At 30.3% G+C, this 13,793-nt stretch overlaps 2 protein-coding genes across 2 annotated transcripts; one reads left to right on the top strand and one right to left on the bottom strand.

Annotated features, from left to right (window-relative positions):
* The first annotated feature begins 319 nt into the window (after nucleotides 1-319).
* On the top strand, nucleotides 320-3,780 carry LOC114182728 (receptor-like protein EIX2). Its single transcript, XM_028069662.1, has one exon. It carries the CDS (start codon nucleotides 336-338, stop codon nucleotides 3,711-3,713), a length of 3,378 nt encoding a protein of 1,125 aa, XP_027925463.1. The 5' UTR covers nucleotides 320-335; the 3' UTR covers nucleotides 3,714-3,780.
* A 2,094-nt stretch (nucleotides 3,781-5,874) lies between these two features.
* On the bottom strand, nucleotides 5,875-8,319 carry LOC114182314 (remorin). The gene is made up of 5 exons (XM_028069164.1): nucleotides 7,904-8,319; nucleotides 6,968-7,018; nucleotides 6,785-6,872; nucleotides 6,456-6,537; nucleotides 5,875-6,306 (listed from the first exon to the last, which is right to left on the bottom strand). Exons 1-5 carry the CDS (start codon nucleotides 8,076-8,078, stop codon nucleotides 6,112-6,114), a joined length of 591 nt encoding a protein of 196 aa, XP_027924965.1. The 5' UTR covers nucleotides 8,079-8,319; the 3' UTR covers nucleotides 5,875-6,111.
* Between the last annotated feature and the right edge of the window lie 5,474 nt (nucleotides 8,320-13,793).

Below are 13,793 nucleotides of genomic sequence, written 5' to 3' on the forward strand. Positions count from 1 at the left end.
TTTCACTGCAGGTAAACCAAATGCAGAAAAAAAAAGGACAGACTTTTGAACTGAACTCTTTCTGTGGACGTAGAATTTAAATAAAGTTTTTTTTGGGTCCCTCTCAAATTAAGTTTTAGCACCTAAAATCATGTTGCTCCTAGTCAATTAAGTTTTAAATTAAAAAAAAAAAAATGATAGTGACTTTGATTTTATAAATTTAGTGTAGAAAATTAAAATTGTTAGATAGACAACGTAAACATAAAAAGGCATTGCACCACTATAAAAAGCCATAACCACTTCTTTCTAGTGAAAAAAGAAAACACTTGTGCATCCTACACATAGCTTCTCTTAAAATGAATTCCTCCATTTTGATTATGGTGTTTCTTCATCTTTGTTGGATTTCCCTTAGTATTAGCAGAGAGACAGTGTGCATTGAAAGTGAGAGAGAGACACTGTTGAAGTTGAAGCATAATCTCACAGATCCTTCAAATAGGCTTTCTTCTTGGAATACCTCTGTGAATCCCAATTGCTGCGAGTGGGATGGAGTTGTGTGCAACAACTTTACATCTCATGTTGCAGAGCTTCACCTTACCACTTCATTTCCTGATTTCAATTACAGCCTTTTTGATCCATTATATGAAGCAGATTACGAAGAAGCATGGGAAGAGTATAATAGAGTGGCATTGGGTGGGGAGATAAATCCTTGTTTGGTTGATTTGAAGCATTTGAATTACTTGGATCTTAGCGGCAATCATTTTCCAACTACTCCAATTCCTTCCTTCATTGCAACAATGACTTCTTTAACTCACCTCAATCTTTCTGATGCTGGATTCATGGGGAATATTCCTTCTCAGATTGGAAATCTCTCCAATTTGCTCTATCTTGACCTCTCTTATGTTGCCAACGGAACAATTCCTCCCCAGATAGGGAATCTCTCCAATTTGCTCCACCTTGACCTCAAAGACGGATATCATCCACAATCTCTGTTTCTTGAAAATATTAATTGGCTATCAAGTCTTTCCAAAATTCGTTATCTTACATTCAGCAACATTTGGTCACTTAAAGCAAGTATGCCAATTCCTTCTTTTATTGGCTCAATGACCACCTTAATTCACTTGGACCTCTCTTTTTCTGGATTCATCGGCAACATTCCTCCTCAGATTGGAAATCTTTCCAATTTGGCGTATCTAGACCTAAGTTGTGCTATCACTGGAACACTTCCCTCTCAAATTGGAAATCTCTCTAATTTGTTGTATCTTGACCTTGGAAGTGATCTAACTTCGATTCCTAAAAATGTTGACTGCTTGTCAAGGCTTACAAAGCTTGAATATCTTGATTTAGGAGGTGCAAACCTATCCCAATCATTTCACTTGCTTCACACCCTCCAAGCTCTTTCTTCTTTGCTGCACCTACATTTGTCAGGATGTACACTTCCTCACTACAATCAACCATCATTTCTTAACTCTTCATCTCTCCTTACTCTTGATCTTTTTGACATTTCTTATCATTCTAAAATTTCATTTGTTCCAAAGTGGGTGTTTGGACTGAAGAAACTTGTTTCTCTTTTTTCATCTTTTAACTACTTTGAAGGTCAAATTCCTGATGGTCTTCAAAACCTCACACTTCTTGAAAATCTTGATTTGAAGGAAAATTCATTTTCATCTTCTATACCTCATTGGTTTTATAGTAGTTTTCCTCATCTCAAGTTATTGGACATATCAAACAACAACTTACAAGGAAATATTTATGATGCCTTAGGAAATGTGACTTTTCTAGTTACACTTGATCTGTCATACAATCAACTTGAAGGTCCAATTCCAACTTCTTTAGGAAAGGTGACTTCTCTAATCGAACTTGATCTATCACAAAATAAACTTAAAGGTTCAATTCCAACTTCTTTAGGAAAGTTGAATTCTCTAGTTCGACTTGATTTATCATACAATATCCTTTCAAGCAATCTAACACTAGATTATTGTGGCAACAAAGGTGATGGAGAACATCTAAAATCACTTGGAGAATTTTCATCATTGAGAGCTCTTATTTTGTCATCAAATCAACTCAGTGGAAATCCATTCGAAAGTCTTAAATCACTCTCTAAATTGTCATACCTTGATATTGGTGATAATCATTTTGAAGGAGTTGTAATGGAAGATCATCTTTCAAATCTTACGAGCTTGGATGAGTTTTATGCATCAGGAAATAACTTGACTTTAAAAGTAGGTCCCAATTGGCATCCTACTTTTCAACTTACCTATTTGGATATGAGCTCTTGGCAATTAGGCCCTAACTTTCCATCATGGACTCACTTACAAAACAAACTTCAATATTTAGCGATGTCTAATACAGAGATTCTGGATTATATTCCCCCTTACTTTTGGGAGGCTTTATATTCTCTTGAATATTTAAACCTATCCAACAATCATATTCAAGGTGAGATTGAAAATTCTCCGACAAAACCATTATCTTTCTTGACCCTTGATCTAAGCTCTAATCACTTGCACGGAAAATTACCTTATATTTCTAATCAAGTTCAATGGTTAGATCTTTCGGGTAATTCATTCTCTTCCATGAATGATTTCTTATGTTGTAAGCAATTCAAGAAATTTAACTTGCATCTTCTCAATCTTGCGTCCAATAACCTATCAGGAAAAATACCTAATTGTTGGATACAATGGCCAGAATTGATGGATGTGAATTTACAAAGCAACCATTTTGTTGGGAATATGCCCTCATCCATGGGCTCTTTAGCTTCGTTAGAGTCATTGAACATTCGTAACAACTCGTTATCAGGAATATTGCCTATAACTTTGAAGAAGAATACTCAATTGATATCTGTGGACCTTGGGGAAAATAATCTTTCTGGAACTATTCCGACATGGATTGGAGAAAGGTTGTTAGGATTAAAAATTCTTCGCCTTCGATCAAATAATTTTTCTGGTCACATTCCTAATGAAATATGTAATAAGACATTTCTTCAAGATTTGGACCTTGCACAAAATAGTTTGTCCGGAAATATTCCAAATTGTTTCAACCACTTGAAATCCATGTTGCAAAAGTACAAAAGTTCAAATTTGATCATAAAGAACGGTGTATATGTGCCAAATGAGAGGGATGATGCAATCAGTATTATCCTATGGATAAAAGGAAGAGCTTTAGAGTATAGCAAGATTCTTGGCTTGGTAACAAATGTTGATTTGTCTGATAATAATTTATCAGGAGGGATACCTAGAGAAATCACATATCTAGATGGTTTGATATATTTGAATTTATCCAAGAATCAATTGTCCGGCCAAATTCCACCGAGTATTGGTAATATGAGATTATTAGAATCCATTGATCTCTCAAGGAATCAATTATCAGGAGAAATCCCTCCAACCATATCAAACTTGAGCTTTCTCAACAACCTAGATTTATCTCATAATCATTTAAAGGGAGAAATTCCAATAGGCACTCAAATTCAAAGCTTTGAAGCATCCGACTTTATTGGAAATAATTTGTGTGGTCCACCACTACCGATTAATTGCAGTTCCATCCAGCAAATTCCATTTATTGATCGCTCGAAAACAAAGAATGATTGGCATGGAGTGAATTGGTTCTTTGTGAGCATGACATTTGGGTTTGTTTTTGGATTTTGGGTAGTTGTTACTCCTTTGTTCATTTATAAATCATGGAGATATGCATACTTTTGTTTCCTTGATGACATGTGGTATAAACTGCAATCATGTTGGTGATCGTTGATTTGTAATATGGTGTTGTTGTTTTACTTCACATTCATCTCTTTTGATATCACTTTGTCAACACATTCATGTTTGTATAACATGTGTTTTATGTTTTCTTCATCTTATAATGCCAATAAAAATTTACATTTTGTATGTTGCTTACTTGTACTAGTTTGTTGTCTTTCAAAATTGTTTTGATACTCTAATAATAATAAATGACTTATTAGATCTCACTCTTTTTTTTCAATTTCCGTTTTTTTTTCTTTAAAATATTAAAGAATTTGAAAGAATAATTTTATTAATAAATGGATTAATATATTTTCTCCTAACACTTATACTAGAATAAAGTGAATATGTATCTCTTACCTTAATTAGTATTTTTGGTGATGCAAATATCGTTAACATTTTTGTGAGAATTTTATTAAACTAACTATAGAAATTGTAGCAAAAACTCATGGTAGTCACATTTCTTATTTGAAAAAAAATTAGAAAAACTTGCTTATCTTTTATAAAATTCTTAAAAAAGAGAGAATATTATATTTTATAAAAAAAATGACATAAATTAGTTTACAGTATTTGTAATATACATGTAATTAAACCAATTCTTTGGAAGTGATAACTCTTGTACATTTTGTGATGTTGGTCAAGATTGCTGTTACTTGTGTGGGCCTCAACTTGCTCATGCAGGGCGTATCAATCTCGAACTATAGAACTATAAACATCACAAAGCAAAATTTAATTAAATTTCTCCTGGAATTTAAAATTTCAATTTTAAGTTGAAAGTTAATATATTTCAAATTCTTTGAACTTAACACTAAAGGTGTTGCCTCTTCCACGTTAATACTTCCGAAATATCTATACACATGTGCATTGAAAAAGTCTGCATATCTAATTTCACCCTCTCAAGACTGACAATATTTTATTTAAGAGCATATAAAATTCTGATTTCCACTTAAAAAATCATGCATTCATTTTTGGTTCGGTTTGGTGATTTAAAATAGTTTGATTTCGTTTTCAACGCCCTATTTACTCCAAACTACTTAATTAATTGTATGGAAAATTTATGTTTCAAAAATTTAAAATGATTTACTTATATTAAAACATTTTTTTTTAATTTTCTACTAATTAAGTTATGCTAAAATTAAAGTGTCAATGAAAGTGTTGGGAATAAAAGTGTTAGTGAAAGATTCACATTGTCTTAAAAATATAAAGTTAACCCATTATCTTAAGATTTTAGGTTAAAAATGATGTTAAATATTTTATATGTGTAAGACCAATGTTATATGTATAAAACCACAATCTATCGGTAACTATAACCCACGTATGAAAATACATATAAACCCAATAGAAAGCTATCTGATTTTAAAATATTTATTTTTTATAAATATTTTTAATACTTTAAAATAAGTAACTAAATTATACGCAAACTATTGAAATTAAATGTTACTCAAAATAAAGTATTATTCTAATTATAATTTAAATTTTATTAGAAAGATAGATGAGAAAAATAAACACAAATAATTGTGCAAGGTTAGATAAGATATTTATTTAGGGAAAACTTGTTATTCTTGGTTCCTAGATTATTTGAGTAAAACATGATTTTACATTATGCAGATATTATTGGTTCCATAGACTCAAACTCTCACGTTGAAATCAAAAGAGTCACATGTAAGCATGTATTCTCTCTCGTGCAAGCAAATTTCTAATAAAATACTCAAGACAAAAAATAAAATTTCTTTGATTAAAACTTTGATTAGGTATAATTGTTGTCCTCTGTTCTAGAACTCCTATAGTGTTGTCTGAAATCGAAACACATAGATCAAAGGAAGAGAAATAATATATTCTAAAAGAATGATAAAATAATCTTGATTAACTAATTTTCTATTTATAACTCAAACTTTTAATAATTTTAATAATAAAATAATAAAATTCCATTTTTAAATTTTATTTGTCCTCCTAGATATTTTCTAAATCCTTACATTCTAATTCTCCAATTTTTTTAATACAATAATACATGCTCGTGTAGTGAAGAAAAACATTTTTTTTTTCATTTTAAAAAAATAAAAATAACAAAATTTATTGATATCATATGGTATAAATTATACTTACCAGATGGTTTCATCTTTTAAGCATATATTGAAATAGTTGAGAGATGGTGAAGTAGGTGAATGAATTGATGGCAGAAGCAACTAATGCAGAGATTGAATCATTAAATGTGTTTATCCACAAAGTAGTTGATATATACAGGCCAATGTGTCGGTTTCCACACATAATAAATGAACATCACTAAATCAACATCATATATACTAAAGAAACTCACACTTTCATGCATGATACTTTAATGGTCAAAGATACACAATAATAATAATCAACATTTTTTTGTTTTCGACAGTGTTTTATGTTTGAAGCTTTAGAAACATCCTAGGAGTTTCTTTGGAGCTGTTCCAGTTGCTCTATACTTTGCAGCTGTCTCCTCTGCCTTCAAAACATCTTCTCCTTTCTTCGCCTCAATTATTGCTCTTTTCTCTTCAGCTTCCTTGTGAATTGTAGCTATTTTGTTCTTTATCTTTTCTGCATATTCTGCTTTTTTCTTCTCCAATTGTTCCTACTCATGCAGAAGTCAAAAATTAACTTTAGTTTGTTCCTCTCTTTGACCACATGCATTGCAGAAAGCATCTCAAGAAACCAAGATTTGAAAATGTGAAATAGAAGAAAATAGAACATGTTAGAATTGGCAATGAAATCAGTTCTTACTTCAATCTTTTTTAGTTCTGCCTCCACTGAAGCTTTCTTGCTGTTTTCCCATGCTGAAATTGCTGAAAGCTTTTTATGTGCCCTGCTCAATAATTTCACTTAAATTAGTATCTTAGGTTAAATGTAAATATCTGTCATTTATTTTCTAAATGATTAATTATGTTCGGATACGATCCAAATTTGTCCGATAGCATCGTCAGGAACAATGAACAATGATCATTGCACGTTTTCGAAATATTGTGTGGAACTTATTGAATGTACCGGAACAAATCTTTAGTTAAATCTAAACACATCATTAAATATGAACCAAAAGGGATGCAGATTCATACTTGTTCTCAGCTTTTGATTTTTCACTTTCTTCCCATGCCTTGATCAGTGATAACCTCTTCTCAGTTGCAACTCTTGCAAGCACAGCATCTGAAGAGAAATGAGGATGATGACATAATAAGTAATTTCAGAATACAAAAGGGTACATAAAGGGGAATTAAATGTCATAATGTCACAAGACAAACCTCTGTTTATAGAACCCTCACTTGGTTTCTCTTCAGCAACTTCTTGAGTCTCTGCCAATTTAACCAAATTAACAATAATAAACATAACAACAACAAAAATTATGACAAGAAAACTATTGTGGTGGTGTTTTCTCTTTTGCCTAAAAGATTAAAGGTTGGATTTCTGAGCGAAGCCTTTAAAATGGTTGTAAATGAGTGATAATGGTTTGAGAAATTTATGCCAAAATAAGATGTACAAGACTTGGATTTAAAGAAGGACCACTCTGTCACTTGCTAATAGAAATGGAAAAGATGCAGAACAATATGAGAACGTTGTTTTGAATAAAACTACAACAACAAAAAGTTTCAGCAAAAGGGAATATGATAAAATACCAGAAAACGGCAACAAGTACAACCAACAACAAACGACCAAACAATCCAATATCAGAATTTTTTTTCTCCAAAAGGGGGTTAGGAATATTATTATAAAAACATGTTCAGATATAATATCCATTTCTCACTGATTTCTATAACTATTTAAGAGAATCATAACAAAAACATGTATATTCAATCAAGTACAAAAACAGTGAACAACCATGTAATTTAAAAATAAATTCAGAAGAAGCAATTACGAAAAAGAATCATTTTTCTCTCTCAAGATAATACAGTAAAGCACCCTTTGGAATAAACAAAACACAGCTCCTCAAAGAATTGGTTAACCTAATGGATTAAACCAAAACAAGAAGATAAACAAAGCATAACAAAAATATGCAGAGAGATTCCACAAACACAGATTTCAATTTCTTTTTTCTGCAATCGGTCTTTTTACCAACCAAATACAACTAACCCCAACTTCCAGAACATGAGAACATAACAAGAATCAACATAACACTATATTAGTCTGAACCAAACCAAAACATGACAACATAAGAAGAATCAAACATAAGAAAATCTTACTCTCAACCAAGACAAGAGCCTTGGACTCATCAGGCTTGTCATCAGAAGAGGGCACTGGAATCACAGATTTCTCCTCAGCCACATCCTTTGGAGCCTCTGGAACAGGAACAGGAACAGGTTCAGCAGCAGGTGGTGCTGTCTCTGACTCTACTGTTTTAGGTTGCTCTTCTGTCATTTTTCTCCTCAGAAACTCAAAATTCTGTGAACACAGAAGTGGTAAACAGAAACAGGTGCAACTACACTTTCCCTTATTTAGGAAAAATCAACACTTATTGGAGAGAGAGAGAAAATTGAGAAGGGTGTTGATTGGTTGAGATATTATAGTTGGAGGAAGGTAACTGCTTAACTCTAAGTTCCAAAAGCTTAGCTGGGAGTTAGGTACTTGTGGCCTCACTATGCGTTGGCACAGTAACAGATATTAGAGACCATTGTGGACGATGAAAGCAACGTATGCTAACAATTATACACAACCAAAGTAAAAATTAGGATAAACCAAACAAAATCTTCAATAACCATTCTCCACCTGTTCTTCGTGGGTCCCTTCATCAATTCTCTCTTCTTCATTCCATTAATGAATACCAAGATTTTTTTTCCGAACACTTTCCCTAGATAAAGTTAGGGAGAGAGAATTTTCATGGTGTGATATTTGAGTTTTACTTCTTAGTTCTTGGTAAAGCTTTTCTTTTTATGTTGGTTTCTTTTCGATGTTTTCACCTCACAATACTAGTATTGTTTGATGTATTTATTTAATTGATCGATGAATTATTTTTTGATTTCCTCTTATTAGGGTATTTGATATCTAAATATTTGATAATCATTTTTTTTTGTGTGTTAGGAAAAGTGATGTTTAATTAAATAGCCATGAATTGTGGTTACTCTTTTGAATGGTCGATAGTTCACGCCACAATTGACAAAGAAATTTGTGATAAATTCAATAAAGCAAACCAACATTATTAGGTCATCACTCCTAATTAATCCATTGATTGATGATAACAATTGAATATTTAACTAGTGTTATCTTATTGATCAAGGTTACCCCACATTTAAACACATAACGTGCTCTAGCATCCATAAACGTCGCCGTTTTTTATTACCTTGCTAAAAGGGAAAATTTCATCTCAAAAATTGAAGTTTTTCAAGATTCTTTTTCATATCGTGCACATAAGGGAATATTTTGTGTGTGCCCACCTTGTAAAAACCAGAAGGGAAATTGATGATGGGTTCCCAAAAAACAATGCCATTAATCATGTATCACGATCAATCTCAATCAACTAAGTTGGTTTCTTGCACAACTTGTGCAAATAGTATCATCAAAGCTTTTAACATTTTAGATTTCAATGTTGCTATGATTTGGAGTCCAAATCTCACCTAGATATGGTAGGTTTTAAGGATGAGCTTCCTTTTGATTCATTGCAATAAAGTTCATGGTGTTTGATTCAATTCAATATATTATTTTCAGCAATCCTTTTATTTTACTTATTTCAAGGATAAATAAGTTTTCATTAATTGAGAATTATAATACTTTTTATTTTGATATCTACTTTTTTTAGATGTTGATATTTATATTTGTTTCGACCTTCAATTTATTGAAATCGTTAGAATTAATAACTATATTTTAGATATTATCTATCAGAATTTTTTTTTAAAGACGTTATATTTAAATTATTCTTAACTTTATCGCTTAAATGTGATTATCCGAATGAACTAATGTTTTTTTTTTTTGACAAAAGTAGTTAGTTTTAAAAAAAATGTATTACTATTTTTGATAATTTAAAGTATATTAAACTTGTTATAATAATGATTAAATAAATGAATTGGTTGAATCTTTTCCATAAATGTAGCCTCTTTAAAAGAATAATCTAGATATTCTACGGTATTGCACACGCTAACTAAAAAAAACTAAGATGTGACTATTAGAAATTAATTCTATCTCATCAACCAATTTTATTGCCTAAATTTGATGTAAAATGAATGAATTGTTACGTGGGAGTAACTATACAAATTAATGACGTTATTACTTCATGTAATGAATACGAAGACGATAAAAACACTTTTTTTTCTCTAAAGATACATGGACGGTTGGAAAAGGAACACACCAACCACTACCTGCCATAGGCACACAGAAATATAATTCTTCTACGGAAAAAATTATCATAATTCTTTTTTATGATAAATATATTTTTATTCTTTAAATTTTTAGTAAAAATCAAAATTAATCTATTTTTAAAATATTTGTCTAATTCCGTTTTCCAACTTGTGAATAACTTATATTTAGTTTTTTTAATTAAATTTTATTAAGTTTATTTGACATTTTAAATATATTTTATGATAATTTCTTTGTTAATATTGAAGAAAAAAAATATGTCAAACGAGGTAAATAATTTAAATATTATCATGAAATACATTTGAAACATTAAATAAACTTTACAAAACTGAATCAAAAGATAAACTAATTCCAATTTTCATTTAAAATTAAGAGACAAAAACATATTTAAATTTTATTTTTTTACTTATCCGTGTATAAACCATCACTTATTATTCTTGTTATAAAATCTTTTCCTCATGTCCGTTATTATCATTATTCAAAACAAATGTTATAATGTTGTCTGAAATTAATAATTAAATATTAGAACAAATAAAAATATTTTTTATATAATTTGTAGCAAAAACTTTCTTTGATTTTTTAACAAACACTTGTAAGCAATACTTTTAATTAAATGAATCAAGTAAAGTTATTTATGTGCTTAAAAAAGAAGAAGTAAAGTTGTCTTTTCATTAGTCTCCTCTCAAATTAGCACATCATCCCACACTGAAGGTGTGTGTATTTATATGTGGAAATAAGTTGGTATGGTTTTAATTTTACACACATTGTTTTTATCAGAATTTGACATAATGTAGACGATTTTTTTATAATTCAACCGGGTTAAGATTTGAAGGATAAAATTGTGTCTGACATTAAATAGAAATAAATAATTTAAACAATATAACAAAAAAATCACAAATTTACTTAAATTTTTTAAGAGATTTTTGTATAATTTTTTCGCCAACTTGCTTCAGCTTTTAATCCATTTCTTTTTTATGAGATTATTTTCTTATTGGGGTATCATTTTCAAATTGGAGTAGAAATTAAAAGTAGTTTTCTTCTTGTTACAATCTCTTGTAAAATCATGAAAACAAAGTTTATTGTGGACACAACGTGTGCTCCTAAGCCACAAAAACAAAAGGAAAGTGATAAGTTTACAGAAGAAAGAAAAAAAAAAATGAGAAGAAAAGGAAGAAAGTGAACAAGGTGGATGGAGCAAACAAGAACAAAATGTAAAATTGACCACGAGATTTGTCACTATGTAACCCTCTTGCCTCTTTCACACTGCTAAGACAAAAAATTAACGTTTGCTTATTCTATGATTCCAACCCTTTGTTGGTATTATGAATTGCACATGTCATGCTTCATGAGAATCTTGTTTGGACTAGAATTTTTGGAGATGGTAAGATTCATTTTGGGCCATTCACAATGGGAAGATGAGATAAGTACCATTTGAAGTGAAACTTTTAAGCCACCAAAATAATAACATATCATGAATTGGAAAAAGAAAAAAAAAAAGGACATGATGAGATATTTTGTATTTTGGGAGTTTGGTTATTTGTGATTATTTGTGATTAAGAAAATGAAACATGAAGAATGAATGTTGCTTCAACTTGTGACTTGATATCCTTCAAAGCAAAACTACTCTTCAAAGGAAGTTACAAGAGCAAGCTTAATAGCTTATGAATAAATATAAAAATATAAGCAATGATATATATGTAACAAGATGTTCAGTGCAAGCACAGCCCAAGTAACAAAATTAAATTGAAGGAACACACATGGCAAGAATACTTGAAGTTTGAACTTTTAAGACACTCTTTTTAAGACACTACTATATAAAGCAAACCTTAATTGGTGTTTTGTTCCTAATGATTAGATTAGATAAAAAAATGGATAAAAGTGGGAAAGAATACTGCTAAAATGGTTGAAAAACATCAATTTCTTCTCCCATTACACTAAAAACTTTCCGGAAAATGTTTTTCATAAAAGGGAAGGATATCTGCTTTTCGGAAGAAAAAAAATCAGAATTGTTTATTGTGTTCTAGATAAAAAAATTCCGAAATTGATGGATGCAGGAAGAACATGATGGGGGTGTAAGAAGTCATTGCCTTATGGTGATTGCATAGGCCCAATCTTCAAATAAACAAATGGCCCAAAGACATTACACCCAACATCTCAGTCACTTGCTTTCACTAAGATAGATTCGTCTATGGAATTAGTTAAGACAATATGTCACCGCGTTAATTATTTGAAAAATAAAACTTTAGTTTTATTTAGACTCCAAAAATTATAAACGTCACTTATGAAATACAAAAATACAACCAATATTGATGATATGTTGGGTTTCGAAAATATAAAAAATACTTTATATGGAAGGATATTTGATTTTATTTTGTTTATATACTCTATGTCTAGAATAAAATATGATAAAAAATCAGATATTTATAATATTTCAATTATAAAATTTTGAATATAAATAATAAATAAATATCTTTTTATCTTTATGCAAAAGATATTTCTAAACGTCGGAAATTTTCTAAATACTAATTTAAATTAAAAGATATTAATCAAAACATTTTCCTTTATCTAAATCTATTTATTTGAATTTCAAATTTCAAATTATCATTCTTTTAATGCTTGTTTTCTCTTTCTTCTCTTAATTGCTTGTAATATTTTATATATTTTATTGTATTTTTTCTTATATTAATCTCATTTTCTTTTTCTATTGTAGATCCCACATTAGTGACTCACTTATGTAAGTTCATCTTACAATTTTAATGAGAGCAATGTTTTTGTGATAATGTTTTTAAAGAAAGTTTCAAGAAAATTTTCACTAGACGTTGAAATACCTAAAATGTTATTTAGATGTGAATGTACACTTCAAAGAAACTTAAATGAGAGAAGAGAATGTTCAATTGAAACAAGGAAACAAAACAACACAAATTAACATAAGAGGTGTGAAAGCATAAAGGACAAAGAAAAAAGAACTTGATTGAAATAAGGAAAATATGGAAATAATAGAAAAGAGATAAAGGATGAAATAAGGCATGCCACTTGGCATACTAAACTACCTAAGATAAGTGGTAGTTGCTGCAACTTAAACCAAGGTTCAAGATAAGACTAAGAATAGAACATTTTCACAAAAGAAAAACTCATAAATTTGCCTCTCAAACTCAATATTAATCAACCCTTTACAAGTGGTAGGATGGTAAATGGAAAGAGCCTCCTAGCAAAACTACGAAGATGGGAAAGACTACCTAACAAAATGTGAGGGGTTTATCTACCAAATGCAAAATGTATCTTCTAGAAAACTCTAATGATGATGTAAAGGAAGAATATTCCCCATTCATTACAAAATCATTATAGAGGTAGTCTCTCTCCTCCAAACGTGAATATAGTTCCCTCCCACTAGATACTTTCCTTTCCATTTCTAAGGGAGTCTTCTTAGCAAAAGAGGGGTGTGGTAAGAAACACACCCTTGAACTAGGCTCCTCCTTAACCATTCCTTCCATGTGACAACCTAAAAAGGGGAAGGCGCAACTAACAACCCTATAAAACACAACACAAGCATGATTTTTATTTTAAAATGTGTTTATTCTCCTTAGAACTCCCTCCTCCATCTATCTTTGATAGGAGTTAGGAGTTTATCATCCTTTTGCTTTAAAGATAATTTGATCACAAATTCTTATAACTCTTTTTGATTGATTCTAATTTCATATGAAATAATTTTTCCTTCTCCCTATACATCTCACATGGAGAAGATATTTTGCTCTAATGTTTTATCAAATTATAACCACATTTACATTA

Source organism: Vigna unguiculata, chromosome 4, assembly GCF_004118075.2.
Source record: "Vigna unguiculata cultivar IT97K-499-35 chromosome 4, ASM411807v1, whole genome shotgun sequence".
NCBI lineage: Eukaryota > Viridiplantae > Streptophyta > Magnoliopsida > Fabales > Fabaceae > Vigna > Vigna unguiculata.

What these genes read in the sequence shown, in the direction of transcription:
- LOC114182314 (XM_028069164.1), bottom strand. Translation starts at nt 8,078, where the DNA reads ATGACAGAAGAGCAACCTAAAACAGTAGAGTCAGAGACAGCACCACCT. An exon ending in TGAGGGTTCTATAAACAGAG is followed by an intron (nt 6,873 to 6,967) that starts GTTTGTCTTGTG and finishes ATTTCTCTTCAG; the next exon opens with ATGCTGTGCTTGCAAGAGTT. An exon ending in AAATCAAAAGCTGAGAACAA is followed by an intron (nt 6,538 to 6,784) that starts GTATGAATCTGC and finishes ATTATTGAGCAG; the next exon opens with GGCACATAAAAAGCTTTCAG.
- LOC114182728 (XM_028069662.1), top strand. Translation starts at nt 336, where the DNA reads ATGAATTCCTCCATTTTGATTATGGTGTTTCTTCATCTTTGTTGGATT.